Raw genomic sequence first — 17,484 nt, 5'->3', positions numbered from 1 at the left:
TTCATCAGAAGGAGAAAACAGTCACACACTGGCACAAAACACACACAGGCATGTGCGCACCCACCCACCCACCCACCCACCCACACACACACACACACACACACACACACACACACACACAACAAACACACACGCATGCGCGTATGCACTTGTGTGCGCTCGCTTGCAGTGCGGTCTGACTGGAACTATGTCTGAGATGAGCAGCTGGAGTAGATAGTGGGGGCTATGGAAGAGGTGTGGGGAGTGGAAAGGTAGCAGGATAGAAGTGAGGGCAGAGGCTACTGCTGTCTGTGGGAGCTCGCAGGGTCGGGCCCAAAAGGTGAACATTTCTAGCATTCTTTTTCAGAGTGCCTGTCTGCAACCCAATGCCTCCTCTATGTGATGAACAAGAGTCTATTTTTTCCATGTTGTTGTTATTCCAGTGTGGACTTTTGAAGTTGGAAGACTCAGTCAGTAACTGTACCTGATTCAAGCTGCTGCTTCATAGCAGCCCATATGAATGAGAAATCTGGATGCTACTTTTTACTTCAAAAGCAATCGATCAGCAAAATTTCATAATGTCAGATTTTGGGAAGTGCCCATGTATTAATTAGATGACTGATGACCTCAGATGTTAAATCCCATAGTGCTTAGAGCCATTTTAATTAGATTTGTCTAAACTAAGTAACCAGGTTTTTGAAAGTAATTATTCTCTTCTTGTGGATATACTTCCTGATCCCGGCTGGGTATTGAAAGCTGATGATGACTGGAAGCATAAATTATGCAGCTTTTACTTTTCTTGTTTTTTAGAAGCATTCTGAGACAAATTAATAAAACTTATGTCTCTCCAAGTTAATATTTTGATAGCCATGCAGTCTGATTTGTTATTTAATTTCTCCCTGTCTTTTTTCAATCATGTATAAAACATTGTTTCTCTTTTGTAATCTGATCTTCTCTCTTATTACATTTGATGTGATAGAAACGTCAAAGACCTGCCATATGTTCCAATAGGGTGAGTTTGCAATAAACTGAAAGTGAGTGTTTTCACGTATTTTTATTGGGAACCAATTTATAAGGAAAAGTTACTGCAACTCTTGTGTAAGAAGTGTTTGAGATGTCAAAAAATAAAATGCAGCAGCACCTTTCATTATATTGCTGTCAACAGGAAGGTAAATCACTATGAAAATTCTGCTTGATTCATTGTCATTTTAATTACAGTCTTTGTATTAATCAACTCTCAGAATTTTCTCATGTTAGAGCACTGAATATGTTATTCTTGCCTGTTGTTTGTTTATACCGCTCAATAAAAATGACTATTACAGAATATTTATAACAGGCTTTTTCCAATCAACATCAGTAGCTGTATACTATATCCCCTCATGAATTTTGTGCTTTTTTTCCTTATGGTGCACTATTAAAAACTATGGCAATTTGCCTTGTCATAACCATTAGATAGAAGGAATAGAGATAACCACATGCCATGTGCTGTTTTCCTCACAAGTCTCCCACTTGAGAAGTCCACCAAAGAAAAGACGGAAAAAAGACTACCAGAGAATGGCTGGCACAGCATTACCACAAAGCTGTTCATGGAGGCCAGACTGCTGGTACACAACATTTGTGTTTGACCCATGACTTTCCAGTATCCCATTACATGGAAGGTTATGTATAGTGGTAGCAATAACTACATCACAGAATTAATTTTCAAGGATAAAGTTACTTTATGCATTTTAAATAGCTCTTCCACTTGCAGTGAAGGGGCACTGCTTGCATTTGTAAATTAATATACGAAGAAAACAACTGGGGAGAAACTACAGTGTGTATGCACTGAACAGAGTATCAAGTGTGCAGTTTATCCTCTGACTACACACTATGTTCATGTAAGCATGTGTTCAGTAACATGAGCATGGCATCTCTCTCTTTATTATTCCAGTTGGACAATATTAGATTTAAATGTTGTGTACCCAAAACTGCTAGTAAACCAACCATTCTGTTCTCTTCATAGTTTGATGCTGATCTGTAAGAGACATGCTGAAGATTTTTTTGTTGTGGTAGTAATAAGGTATTTTCATACTTACTCTTAATAGCGATCTTGGTCTTGGTAATTTTGCAGGTGCAGCAGTGGTTAACACAAGCTGAAAACATTAAGTCTTTCTTAAATCTCATTAGTATCACCGATGACACAGCAGCACTTTCTAAAGGTTTGTACTTTTTCACTCTTCAAGGTATTTGCTGTTTGTTCTTGATAAACATGCTAATAAGCTGTAATGATATGTTATTGAATTTTAATGTTACAGGACACAGTGAACTGTCTTGGTTACCATGTAATTATAATGCATAATATGTGTGAACACCAAAGATCCATAGTTTTACACGTGTGTAGCAGCAGAACAGACCTTTCAGCACAGAAATGAAAGTTAAACACCTTATACCATGAAAAACACATTGAGTGTGAGAAAGCAAGTTTTGTGAGGTGGTGGGTTGGACACGCAGCTTATACAATGCCCATGGGTCACAGCTGCTCTTGGCAGCTGAGTTATGAGCAGCAGGGTGAAGGATGTTTTTGTGAAAATGAGGGCACAGTGCATCCTGTGATTGGCTGAAATGCACTCAGGCACATGTGCGCAGGGGCTTTTTTTTCTGGGAGAGCAAAGCCGAGTTCAACCCCTCCTCCTCTTCCTTACAACAGTATGCTGCTCTGGAACCAGAAAATTCAGCAGATGGGTAGCAGTGAGTGACATCAATGAAAATGCCAAAATCTCAGGTTATCCAGATGGCCATTGGCTGTATGAAGGTGTTATCTGTTAGTAGCCTTAGGATATCAGTCCATGAGATGATGCCATTTAACAGGCCAAAATCCAAGGGGGCAGGATGATGTACAAAAACTACTACTGCTGCACACTATGTGGCCAGATGGTCTTCCTCGTGAGAAACAGTTTGTGAAGCTGTTGTTGGACTCCTGTTGGTTGATGATAGTCTTTCCAGGTTAGGCCCCATTTCTTGTCAGTGGAAAAGCAGACAGACACAACTACAGAGTGAGGGGGCCTGGAAACCTACACGCTATGGTTATGTGCGAGTGGGATAACCCATTCTTCATTCGTGAACCCACAGTGACCATTGCCACTTACCTGAATACACTGAAGAATTACTACAGTCCACTGTTACCACTAGACACAATTTTTTAACAAAATTGTGCCCACACCCATTAGTCAACACTGTACACTCCTTACTTTGAGAGAAATTTATGGATCAAGGGATTAGGGGAAGTGAGTGTATCAAGGGATTAGGGGAAGTAAGTGAACGCTATGGCCAACACATTTGCTGGACCTGAGCTCATTGGTCTTACTTCTAAAAGTGTTTGTGAAAGAACAAATGAATAATGTTGCAAAGCTGCATTGCTGGATAACAGCAGCAGTAGGATTTGTCACACTGGTGATGCATGCAGATGTGTGGCAAGAGATCAAGTTTTGCCTACACCCAGTCAGTGCTACCAATGTCACTTGTGTCAAGCTCTCTGTGACTTGTTCTTGCCAGTTGTGTAATTCCCAATACAGTAAACATAATAATCCTCAATGTAACAGGTTTTATCAGGCCATTCCCTGACATCCCTGTATATTGTGAGCAAGAAGATTATAACTTAAGTTTGGAATGCACGATTCCCCATTTTCTCTGTCATGTCAGCGATTGGCCTTTTGGCCTTATGTGACATCTTCAGTGATAATAACTGTTTTTGGGGGGGGGGGGGGAGGGGGAGAGTGAAGGTGTGTGTGTGTGTGTGTGTGTGATGGTAGTTCATTTTATCAGACTAGTTTTGAGAATTTGCCTGTCACTGACTGTATCTGTATTACAGAAGACAAATATTTCTTTAAGTATGTTATGTATTGTATATAACTTTTTTGAGTATGTGGTTTCTCCATATTATATGACAATATAAGAAACCACATGCTCATAAAACACTTCAGTCCTCTTATACCAATGAAGTAACAACAGGAGCAATAAGAGAGCAGAAAGTTTCTACAAGATACCTCAAACTAAATATTCATAAGCCTGCAAAGAAATGTTCAAATTTCTGTTGGAGACCTCAGTGCTAGAAAGAGTAAGAAAAGAAATGTAAAATGATGCTAATATAATACTTCAGCATATGAAATAGTAGTTAGATATGAGGGAAGATTAGTTAGCCTTTTTTAACACTTCAACATAAAAATTATTTATTCAATTCAAAAACCTCTCAAGGGCACAAAATTGAGAGTCCATCAGGACTTAATGACACATGTATTTTATGCAGACGAGTCTGCAATGATGGCTAGCAAAATTGTATCAGAACTCAGAATAAATGGTCAGCAAAATTTTCATCAAGTCAAAAATAGGGGGGAACAACATATTTACATGGCAATTATGCATGTAAGAAAAAATATATGTGCTAAAAAAAATTCATTAAGTCATAAGTCACTCATCACGAAAAGTAGCTAAAAGCGTGGAACACTGGAGGTATTCAAACAACAACCACCATAAAAAGAAAGAGGAGAGAGAGAGAGTGTACCGGTATATGTAGGGGGGGGGGGGGGGGGGGGGAACGTAACTGCAGAGGCATTCAGAAGAGAGAGAAACAACATTTTAATAAGTTTTATAGCAGACCAAATAAAGGAGGCAGAATTTTATGGAACATTCAGAGAAGACTTATAACATGACCATTGTCCACCCCCCCCCCCTCCTCCTCATTCATTCCCCAAAGAAAAGGAAGAGATGACACTCCAGAATAATAACTATGGGCAGTGCACATTTCTGGCCAACTAATTTAAAACAAACTTTGTGGGGTAGCTATTTTCTGCAGCAATTATATTGATATTTCTTATAAACAAAACACCTTTTTCTTACTGTGATAATGGTGTTTCATTTACCAGAAGGATATCACCTTTTCATTCGATACATTCCTGTTATTACATATATTAAACATACAGTTAAAGCAGTTCACATCCATATCTCTTTTTACATAAATCCACCTCTATAGCTGATGTTGCCATTGTTACCAGATGATATTGCTTGGGAGCCTGACACTGAAAATTGTGATCGTGGAAGAAATTTTCATTATTGATGCTTGGTCGGCATAGGGAGGAGAGGTAATGTTGTAAAGTTTCTCATCACTACATCTCACTTCAATGTTCTTTTGTCACTGAGGTTACATCTTAATTTTCCTTCCTTTCAGTGTCCTGAGTTAAAACCCAACTCCTCCACAGGGTGTCATGGATTAAAGTTATGTACCCTGTCATTGGTGGTGAAGGAGGGGTGGGGGTGGGGGGAAGTGATACCCTTCACACTATTTCGAGTATGCTATGAGCTGGCATTAAGTTTTACCTGTTCACTTTCTTTCTTTCCATACTCCTCATTACAATACAATACAGCAATGCACATGTAGAAATCACAGTTATCCACATGCATAGGCATAGCCAGGGGGTTCAACACATAAATATCTTAATACCCTTTCTTTTCTGAAGAAGGCTTTGGCTGAAAGCTTAGTGAGTAACAGTCTTTTCGTTGTGCCTGCCTGCAACTCAGTGTGTCATCTTTACAGTATGTAACAATCTATTCTTTTCATAATTGTTGATATTCCACCTTGGACTTTGATTATGAAAAACTTAAGTTCTTGTGGATCATTTAGCTAATAAATTATAACATTCATCATCAAGCAGAAATCAATTGGTAAAATTCTTTTGTAGATTGTACCTCCCTGGAGATATGTTTTAGTATGGGAGAAAATGCAGATAGCAGTGAACATTTGCACATACACATTTTTTCCAACAAGTAGTATACAATGGAACCTTTTACATTCTCAGATTTGATGTTTCTCGCAATTCTACATAATAAATTCATAGTCTCAGTAAAAAACCCGTTCCCTGATTTTAAATTTCTTACTAGTAAAGTTTACCTTGATTCTAAGTTCTTACTCAACATCTTGCTTGACTTCATCCCGTTTTCTTCATATTGACATTTGATGTGACTGAACAAGTTGTGAGTGGCTCAAAAGACAGATGGTTTGCACTACAGGTGGTGGTGGAATTAAGGGAATGTTTTAGGCTGTTGTGAGAGGGAACATGAGAGAGGAAATGCTTATGTAATCCACAATCAGTGTTGCCAACACAACTTGCAACATTTAGATTCACCGCAAGCTATGATACAACTACTGCTAGGTTGCAGTGGTAATGGAAAAACAGGACAGTCAAAGCGAAGTGTTCCAGACTGAGCCAATATGTGACGAAGGGGCCCAGCCACCATCTTCGCTTGGACCACTTATAACACAGTTTCATCTTTTTGCATGTATTTCCGATGTATTGCATTCAGCAACAATATCAATCATCAACCTTTCAAATTCAAACCCCGAGTCTTGAAGAATATGCTCGGTCATAAGTGAGGAAATGTCGCCCATTTACAGCTAGTGAACTCTTATCGGCTAGCGACTTGTTAAGTCACCCAATAGCCAACACAGCCACCACACCATACTAACACACATAAAATGAGCTCATCTATTGGATGTGTGGAGAGGGGTAGAGCCCCTTCAGCGATGGGAGTGCAGGTACGGGTGAAAGCATTTTGTGAAGTGCTGAAAATATATTTTTCATCCAGATGATGTGCTATGACAGAGATGCCGCACGAAAATAGAACAAGTGTTTTACACTACTTATATATACACACACTTTGCACCACACACATCACACATTGTGGATCGTAAAGACTGGCAGCAATGATAGAGGGCATGAAGAGAAACTGTAGCACCTGAGCTTTCTTTCAAATTTACGTTTTACATAGTGTACAGAAATTTGCTGAGCCGGCTTCTAGTAAGCTTGTAACATCAATTGGGAAAGTAAACTCACTTTTTCACGTCTTTGTTTCTCTCGTCAAGCCTAAAATAACAGTTTAACGGTGGTGAGCATATGAAGTATGGCTCATAAGAAAAGCATTAAACAATAACGGCAATGGTGACAAAGTATGTCATTAACTAGATGTTGCATTTATGCTTATGGTTTAACCACTTAGCTGCTGTGATGTTTTTGGTTTAATTCTAGCTGTTGTGATGTTTTTGGTTTAATTCAACATGTTCATCAGTTTTTGCTTTTTTCTTGGTGAGCATAAAGGATGATCTCTCAAAAATGCATGTTTTGAATGTATAATTTGTAGTCATGGCAAGTCAGAAAGCAGCTTGATCATCTTGTACCCAGAAACTAATTTCAATTCTTTGATAAGGTTTTACTTGCTGTTACACAGCTGTGATTTTTTAATTACTGTTGAAATTCAGCACCACAAATTGTTGTATAAACATTGTATTGTACATTTAACTTCCTTCACTTAGACAGATTTTATACAAAGTACTGGAGAGGATTGCAATTTTTAATTATACATGCCAATTACATCTGTTTTGCTCATATTTTGGGGGTTTTAGAATTTTCCTCAATTTTGTGCTTTTTAAGTCTGGACCGCATGAAAATGAGTTAGTGAGTGGAGGAAGCAGCACAATGATCGTCACAAAGAGAGGAGAAATACATGGAAAAGAATTTCCATCTTGCTCAAAGCTGATGCCCCCCCCATTCATGGTTCCCACTTTGTAGGCCCATCAATCATCTGCTAGGGTAGAAGTCAGGAAGTTAAATTCAGTGTTTTATGTCTTGTTGAGATCTAAGATCATTAGAGACAGGTCTTTGCTCTGTTTTTTTAATTTTATTTTTATTATTGTTGGAGAGGAACGAAGTGGTATGGCTTTTCAAGGAACCATCCTGACATTTGCCTAGAGTAAACTAGGAAACTATGCAGAACTCAAATCTGGATCTCTGTCTCTGAACCCAGCTCTCCCGCGTGTGAGTCTAATGCATTAGGCACTACGCTACCCTCATCATCATCAGTTTTCTGCTATATTAGCAGGTCCTTTGCCTTGCCTCTCCATTTTCTGCGAACCATTGCTTCCTTCTTAAGGCTGTTGTATGTTGTACCGTGATGCTGTGTGGTGTACCGTCCATCACGTCATCCAGTAACTGAAATCTCTTCCTTCTTCGCTTGCGTTTCCCTTCTACATAACCTTCTAAAACTGTTTTTATCAGTCCGTCACTCTTTCTTAATGTATGCCCAATCCAATTTCTTTTTCTTCTTTTTATTACATCTGGTAACTGTCTTTTCTCCCCCACTCTTCTCAGTACCTCTCCATTTTTTACTCTGTCCATCCAACTTATTCTTTCCATCCTCCGCCATGTCCACATCTCAAAAGCCTCCAGCCTTTCTCTGTTGTTCTTTCTCAAAGTCCATGTGTCAGTACCATTCAGAACACTCCATACAAAACATTTTATGAGTCTTTTCCTTGGTTCTCTTTCCAGACTGCTGCAGAAAATTTTCCTTTTATTATAAAAATGCCTCTTTTGCCATTGCTATCCTTGTTTTAATTTCTGTGCTGCACTTCCAGTCAGTGTCTATCCTGCTACCAAGATACTTAAAATTTTGCACCTATTCTAATATTTCTCCGTTCAGCATAATTTTTATCTCTTTATTTCCTCCTAGTGCCAATTCTTTTGTTTTCTTTGTGTTAATTTTCATTCCATAATTTTTTCCAATATCTTCAATAGTATCCACTAAATCTTGCAATTCTTTTTCCCATGTGGCTAGAAGGACCATGTCATCAGCAAACCTCAAACACCCTACTCTTCCTCCTCCAATTCCTACTCCTTTGTCATCTAATGAGCATTGGTCAATCATATTTTCCAAGTAGAGGTTGAAAAGGGTATGTGATAGACAGCATCCTTGTCTTACTCCTTTTGGCTTGTGTTTAGTAGTGTCCAGTGCTAGCTTTTCGAAGTGCTCCATGTATAGATCGGCTGTGCTTGGTGCTAGAGGAGAGCCCATAGCTACACCATCTATCTGTTTGCAGAACTTCCCACCACATTTGAAATAGATGGTGGTTAGCACATGGGGAAGAAGCTTGATGATATCCTCCTCAAAGTGCTCTTCGAGTAAAGCCAGGGAGTCTTCTATTGGTACTCGTGTGAATAAGGATGTCACATTGAAGCTGACTAGTAGGTCTTCATTTTCCAGCCGCATGCCCTGTAGTACCTTCACAAACTCAGCCGAGTTTTTAACATGGTGTGGGCCATAACCCACCACATGTATTAGCATCTGTGATAAATGCTTAGCAATACCATATGTCGGCGATCGGATGCAAATGTGGGATGCAATATGTAGGACAGACGCAGCGTTGCATCTCACAGTGCCGCAATGAACACATCAGGCATGTACGCTTGGGTCAGACCAACAAATTTGCTGTGGCGGAACATAGTATTGACAAGAAGCACACCTTTGATTTCAAGGACACAAAGAAAATACGAAGTACAAAGCTTACACGACAACTTAATCAACCGCGACAGTGGCTACCATCTCAGCACAGCCTGGGAGCCTGCAATCAGGAAAATCAGAGAAGAACATTCCATTCCACCAAGGGACATGGAAGGAGCAAACAGAGATGGACACTGGGAAACGAACCCTGCACATGTATCCGCCCCACCACCGGCTGCTCCACGTGCAAATGGCGATTCCGCAGGCATGTGATTGGCCAGCGGCGGGAAGTGGAGAGCAGTCCAGCAGAGATATCAGCCTGCGACGGACAATATCCTGACACTTTGCCTGAAGATGATGGAGACGTATTCCATCGAAACGTTGCTACGAGATGACGATGCTACTCGGCTGACAACCTGTGAAGACTTCATATATGAAATTCACCGAGAAAGCCTGCACTCACTGATGTATCCAATTTTGGCTATTATCTGAATGGCAACTGTTGCTCTGAGCTGAGCCTTTTCAGGGCTTGGTTGATGTACTGTTCCCAGTTAAGCCTGCTATCTATATACGAGGTGCGGCTAGAAAAAAACCGGACTGATGCTGGAAAAAACATTTATTTACAATTATTTACAATTTCATGTTATCTCCTTCAATGTACTCTCCTCCTCGGTCTCTACACCGCTCCATACGAATTTTCCACTGTTCATAGCAATGCTGCAGATCATTTTCGGTAAGTCCATACATTACTTCCGTCGCTTTTTCTTTTACTGCTTCAACAGTCTCAAATCTAGTTCCTTTCAAAGCTGACTTGACTTTAGGGAAAAGAAAAAAGTCACAGGGGGCCAAATCAGGCGAGTAGGGTGGATGATCTAAGATGGGAATGTTGTGTTTTGCCAAAAACGTCTTCACTGACAGCGCACTGTGAGCTGGGGCATTGTCTTGGTGAAGGATCCATGACTTTTTTCTCCACAAATCATTCCGTTTTCTCCGTATTCGCTCACATAGGGTAGCCAGGACGCTAATGTAGTAATGCTGATTCACTGTTTGTCCCTCTGGTACCCAATCAATGTGCACAATCCCTTTGAAGTCAAAAAAAAAAACAATCATCATTGCCTTGAATTTCGATTTTGACATTCGTGCTTTTTTTTGTCGTGGAGAACCAGGAGTTTTCCAATGCATCGATTGGCGTTTAGTTTCGGGATCGTAATAAAAAAAACCACGATTCATCGCAAGTAATAACATTTTGTAAAAAGGTGGGATCACTTTCAATGTTTACCAGGATGTCAGAACAAATCATTCTTTGGGGTTCCTTCTGTTCAATTGTGAGACACTTTGGAACCATTTTTGAACACACTTTGTTCATGTTGAAACTTTCATGAAGAATCTGCCTAACACTTTCCTTGTCAACTCCTGTTAACTCAGACACTGCTCTGATTGTTAAACGGCGATCTTGTCGAACAAGTTTACCGATTTTTTTCAATGTTTGCATCAGTTTTTGCTGACAATGGTCTGCCAGTGCGAGTGTCATCACTGGTGTCTTCGCGGCCATCTTTAAATCGTTTAAACCACTCAAACACTTGTGTTCGCGATAAACAATCATCGCCGTACACTTGTTGTAAGATTACAAACGTTTCACTTGCAGATTTTCCTAGTTTGAAACAAAATTTGATGTCAACACGCTGTTCTTTCTGTACACTCAACATTTTCCGACGCACAGACAAAACGTCAACTACTTAAAACAGACGCCACGGGCAGACTGAGTGCAGGAGGCAGATGAAACTCGAGCAGTAGGCGGAGCGAGAGTCACGTGACAGGCCACGCGACTTTCAGCCTTATTGCATTCGTTTTATTGTTTCACCAGTACTAGTCCGGTTTTTTTCTAGCCACACCTCGTATATGCCCAAGAATTTCAAACAATCTGCTCTCTCTGTCAGCTGGCTCTCATGTATAATGTTTATTTCCTGTGGACTTTTGTGACCAGGATGGAAATGAATAGAATTAGTTTTGCTGAGGTTTATTGATAGAGAATTTACTGTGAACCAGTTCAGAACATCCTCAAGTAAATGGTTGGCATTTAATTCTAGATCAGAGGGTATCTTACTGTCTATCGCAATACCTGTGTCATCAGCAAACACCGTAAAATTGCTTGCTTTGCTTGAGGACAATGGAAGGTCATTGATATATATGAGGAATAGCAGGGGGACCAAGGACAGAACCTTGTGGAACTCCATATTTTACTGTTCCCCAGTCGGTCTCTACCCCTCCTATGTGACTATTGTTACCATCTAGCACTGTTTTCTGTAGTCTGCCCTGTAGGTAGGATTTGAGCCAGTTGCTCATTTGTCCTCGGAGTCATAATGGCATGCTTTCTTTATCAGTATTCAATGACTAACACAGTCGAAGGCTTTAGACAGATCGCAAAATATGCCCACAGGCAGTCTTTTTGTTGAGGTATTCCAAAATGTTATTCGTAAACGAAAATATTGCTTCGGTTGTGGAGATACCTTCTCTGAATCCAAACTGGTTTATACTAATTATTGCATGTTTTTCTAGGTGACCGACTATTCTGCCATATATTAGCTTTTCGAGAACTTTAGAAAATGTAGTCAAAAGAGATATAGGCTGACAGTTTGTAACATCTGAGGCATTGCCTCTTTTGTAGAGGGGCTTTACAATAGCATATTTCATACTTTCAGGGAAGATACCTTGTTTGAGAGAGGCATTGAATATATGAGCTATGACTGAACTCATTGCAGCAGGCTTATAGCAATTTGCTAGAGATGTCATCAACACCAGTTGAAATTTTTGCTTTTAAAGAAATAATGTTTTTCTTACTTCCTGTACTGTTATAGGGACTATACCTATCTGCTCTATGGAGTTTGGGAAATGACCTTTCAGTATTTTTAATGCTTCTTCTAAGGAGCCATTGTGTCCCGCTTTCTCAGCAACACTTAGAAAATGCTCATTGAAAATTTTTGCCACAGTATTTTGATTTCGTGCCTGCCTATCTTCATTATTGAGAACAGTGTTTTGGGACCTACTGGGGCAATTTGCACAAGCCTCACTCTTTATCACTTCCCACACAGTTTTGATTTTATTACTAGATTTATTAATTTTGCAGCACAGATACAAACTTTTTGACTTCTGGATAATTTTGTATAGTAAGTCATATCTTCCCTTCCTGTCCAGTTCTTCTATTGCATCACATTCCTCTTTTAGCCATTTTTGCCCAGCCTGCTCTGTTTCTCTTCATGCAGTTCATTATTTAATCTTGGGTACATCTTTCTTGCATCTTCAGTGTTCTTGTTTTCAAATTTTCTTCTCTCCTACATCTTGGAAATCATTTCTTGTGTGACCCAAGGTCTTTTGCCCTTTTCCCTTTTACATATCCTATATTTTGCTGTCCTGCTTTAATGATTCCTTCTTTCAGCATATTCCAGTACTTGTTGACATTATCAGGTAGTTTTTGTCTTGTAATGTGTTTAGAAACTCAAGTGACAGCATTTCTGTAATTTGTTGGATCTTATGTAAGTTTTGTTCGCTTTTAATATCTGCACCTGGTAATGTGTGTACCTTCTTGATTCCATTCCTGTATCTTTCTTCTACCAGTATAAATTCAGTTTGGTTTCTGTATTTATCCCATGGTGATTTCCAAGTGTAGAGCCGCCTCTTGTGGTTCTTGAACCAGGTGTTTGCCACTATAAGCTGCCTTTCCCTGCAGAAATCAATCATTCACATCTATCATTTCTTTCCAAAACCATGACTGTCTACTATGTTTCCCTCTTTCCTTTTTCCCACAATGGCGTTCCAGTGTCCCATTACTATTTTGCAGTATTTGTTATTTTTGTCCATTATTCTCTCTATTACATTGTACATTTCCTCAACAATTTGGTGATCATGTTCTGAAGTTGGCATATATGCTTGGACAATCAGTAAATCTTTTTGTGCTCCTTTCAGCCTTACACCAATAACCCGGTCATTTGCGTAGTCCACATGTTCCACAGATTTAGCCAATTCCTTTGTCATAATCATTCCTACTCCATTCATTCCTTTTCTTCTGCTCCTGAGTAGTACAATACATATTCATGTGACTGTAACTGGCCACCCTCGACCAACTCTTGTTCTTTTCCGACCCTGGTGCTATTAGGTTTCGAGGGCAGCATCTGACCCGGAGCGGGCGGCCTCCAGAACTGCGGAAGGCAGATTCTTCCCTGCATAATGCAGTCTCCATTTTATTCACAAAAATGGCTTCCTGTCATGTTCATTCAGTATCCGGTGGTAAAATAATCCCCCATTCGGATCTCCGGAGGGGGCAGAAAACAAATAAAAAAAATTATAAGGTTTTGTGAAAGTGCAGAATAGGAATGCTTACGTTCATCATTGTAGTACTTATTAATAAAAATGAATATGAAATGAAATAAAGCATGTTTTAATTATTTTAGATAACTAAAGTTGGCAATAACTGGGCTACTGTATGAAGTTTATCAACTTTTCTTGGCAGTGACTCCTCTTTTTCATTAAAAGTACTTGCTGGTAGAAGTCTGAAGTCGTTATGTCATTTGTATTCTGACAAGTCTCTCCAGCCTTAGTGATCTACTGAATAATTGTGTTTGGACAGAATTAATTTAACTTTATACTCATTACTACAAATAAGCACCACATTTGAATGTGAATATGTCTATAATGTGCTTACATGAAACATTGTTATTTCCTTGCCTTCAATGCTACATCAGAAAATGCTAGTTTTTCACCTGCCAATAACAGAGTTTCATCTCCATAAAACATGCACTATCTGAGAATTGGTTAATTTTATGAAAAAATTTATGAGAGAAAAGTTGTAGAGCATTAAAATGTTATTGACTGGCGATTCCATAGAGTGAGGCCAGACACAGAGGCCAACAACAGGAACTCATCTGAATGGTTGAAACTGATGCCATAATCCTGAAGTACATTAGATCACGAGTTTATGAAGTGCAGATTTCTCTCTCTTCAGATATGATTGGCGACTCCATAGAGTGCTGTGTGCACGACCACCATATGATAAGTAAAATTAGAAGGAAGGTCAGCATTGGCTGTAATTTCGATGATTTATTAACAGCAAAATTGATTTCAATCACATAATGATCACCTTCAGTGCTTTATTGTACAAATTAAAGCTCGTAGGCACTGGTGTCTAGTTATTAGCAGTAACAGAAGCTATGAAATGATCACAATAACATTTAAAATGTGTTTTCAAAAAGCTAAAGAAAGAGTCAAAGAAACTTTTAAAAAACCCTGTGTGGTTAGTAAATATTGCCATTTATCAGTTTTATGGAAAGGTCAATATTTTACTTTCCATTGAACGTTTTTTTTCCAATATTCAATCATTTCATTTATTTACTGGATTTTTTATTGACACTGCCAAATCTGGCAGTGGAAGAGGTATCACTGAAAGTGTTACAGATATGTTAGATCTGACACAGTGAAGAAAAAAGGCATATAAACACTTATGAGAGGTTTAAGATGAGAAACTACTTTTGTTCACAAAAATTGCAGGAAATGCTGTTAGAAAATGAGTACAGTTCAAAATTTACTTTAAAACAGCCTGTGGGGAAGACAGATCACAGGATTACATGAAAAATGAAGTGCAGAAACTGATTTTTTTTTTTTTTAAAGAAAAGTTCTTCGTGACATTACAAAGACATATTCAGAATCGATAATGAAAATGATGAGGAAAAATTTTGAGTAGGACACATTGAAGATCTTGTTGTTGAAGGCAGACACTATGGTAACTTTGCAAAAAAAATTCACAGGTATGATATTGCAATTCGCAGTAGCGTTGGATGACCAAAAGGTGATGAATTGTCTGTCTACTTAAATTTCATTTTATGAATGACATTTCACACTCAATAATACATTCTGAAGAATTATAGTGGATAATTTGCATAGGTCGAAATGATACAAACATGGTTGTTCTGAAAGTTCTAAGAAGATTTGTTATTTGTTGAAAAAATGAGCCAATACGACAAAACCATTATAAGCTTTCAAAACACAGGCCATTCCGTCTTATCAGTTATGTGAGGCCAACAACAGGAACTCATCTGAATGGTTGAAACTGATGCCATAATCCTGAAGGACATTAGATCACGAGTTTAAGTTGAAAGTGACATCCGGAGTCACTGAAATTACTTCATAGAATTATCATTTGTCCAAAGCTAAAGATGACAGTCAATGGCCTTTCACATTCTGTTATTTCAGCTGTAAGACCGAATTCCTTTGTTTCTAATACACAACTAGCTCTTGAGAAAATGATATACAAAAAATATGGATGAAGAGATCTTGTATGTCTGCTATCACTTTTTGAATTAACCCTACAATGATATCAGGCAATTTAGAAGTATTCAGTATGGAAAAAGCAGTAGGCATCTCTCAAGACAATTATTTGATATAGTTCATGTTCAACAAATTGTAAAGCATTCAAAGATTTGGAGATCAGAAAGCCCCTGCAACATTATGCCACCCCACAACATAACACCTGGACCACCAAACTGATCGTGTTCAATAATGTTCCTGAGTTTATTACATGTTCTCACCTCTCGCCTTATGAGGGTACATTCGGCATTGCTGAACATGATAGTTTTGATGGTTCAGGTGTTATGGTGGAGAGATGCATAATGTTGTGTGGGTTTTCTGACCTCCAAATCTTTGCACGATACGGTCACTGGGTCAGAGTTATTGCAACACTGTATTCCTTCTCCATGAGTGTCATTTCAGGGGTGCATTTGGCACTGACTTCCTTTTTATGGATGATAATGCATGATTACTCCAAATAGAATGAGCGGAGGAGCTTTTGGAATGAGACAAATGGACTGACTTGTCCATTCCTCACTTAATCCCCTTCAACCACTCGCAAAATGCATTGGAGAGACATATTGCAGAAGGTCCACATGCACCAACAACCAGTCAGCAGTAGTCAACCATGCTGGTGAAGGAATGGAACATCCTACCACAAGAACTCCTCTACCACCTTGTCGCCAGCATGGGAGTACATGCAGAGGATGCACTGTTGTCCGTGATGTCACACACCCTATTAGGAACCACATCCCACCCTTTTTTACATCCAGGGAATCACAGTGACTTCAAAGTAGTTATTCTCTTTGCATAAAAAGTCATATCTGTTCATCTCATAGCATATTTCTTTCAGTTACCTTACGTACTATACTACAGCAATTCTTTTTAGGTATGGTTCCTCATCAAGCTGGGTTACTTGGCGGGGACTTATCATGTGAAAGTTACTTCAGCCCTTAATTTTTGCAGTTGATGGATATGATTTTTATTGAATTGATACATGGCAATATTTGCCAAGACTTTTTGAAAATCTGCTTTGATACAACTTTTCTCTTGTATAATTTTGTGTCAGATTGGTCACTTCTGAAATATTGCACATATTATTTAAATTTATACAATTAAACACAGATTATCATATAAATACTTGCTTCTAAAGTATTTACATTCCAGCAGGACTTTCCTACTATAATTATACTGCCTAGAATAGATATCATATGCGCACACTAGCCCTCGGCAAGTGTAGCAATTAGGGCATCCTCATGGAGGGATAGTGATACCTGGACTTTCCAGGACTCCAGACAAACAAAGTTCCTTTGAGGCTCTGTGCACACAATGGTACCAACATTGTGGCCAATGCTAGCTCATCACCCACACTGGCAACAACCGCAGTTTAAAAATGCGGTAATTTCGAAATAATGTTTACACTGCAATTGATTTGAAGATCATGTCTCTCCCCCCTCCCACACACACATTTTTAGTTTTGTCAGTATTTCGGCCGAGGGAGTTTGAACATTCACCGTGGCCCTCCTCTCGCTACTCCCGTGTCCACATAGTGTGGATACTCACTTGCCATTTTCACTTGCCATTTCGGAACGCTCTGTGTGAAGGCATTGGTAACCATCCCCACCATTATTTTTGTGATTTGTGTTTCGTCACCAATGCTTACTGGTTGGGTACAGGACTAGCATTGACTTGAGTTTGAAAATGTTTTCAGAAACAGATGGTCCTCTTTCATCTGAAAACAAGCCTTGAGATTTATGAAGAAGGAAGATTGTAATTTTCATTTACTTATGCAAAAAGGCTTAACTGACAAATAAATGCCATTTTTGAAGAATTCTTAACATATAAAACAAAGGGGGGGGGGGCAAGTAATTA

At 39.0% G+C, this 17,484-nt stretch overlaps 1 protein-coding gene across 3 annotated transcripts in view; it reads left to right on the top strand.

The window, feature by feature from the left end:
- Positions 1-17,484, top strand: part of LOC126199301 (serine/threonine-protein kinase ULK3) — a 106,215-nt gene that overhangs the window by 75,236 nt on the left and 13,495 nt on the right. For all 3 annotated transcript variants that reach the window (XR_007540146.1, XM_049936136.1, XM_049936137.1), the window contains exon 8: positions 2,090-2,177. Coding sequence is in view for 2 of the 3 variants with exons in the window: in XM_049936136.1 (XP_049792093.1) it covers positions 2,090-2,177 (88 nt within the window). In the remaining variant the exon portion in view is untranslated. The remainder of the gene's footprint in view (positions 1-2,089; positions 2,178-17,484) is intronic.

This window comes from Schistocerca nitens, chromosome 8 (genome assembly GCF_023898315.1).
Source record: "Schistocerca nitens isolate TAMUIC-IGC-003100 chromosome 8, iqSchNite1.1, whole genome shotgun sequence".
NCBI classification, from domain to species: Eukaryota; Metazoa; Arthropoda; class Insecta; order Orthoptera; family Acrididae; genus Schistocerca; species Schistocerca nitens.
Note: the sequence above shows the minus strand (reverse complement) of the source record. Positions and strands in the feature narration are given on the sequence as shown.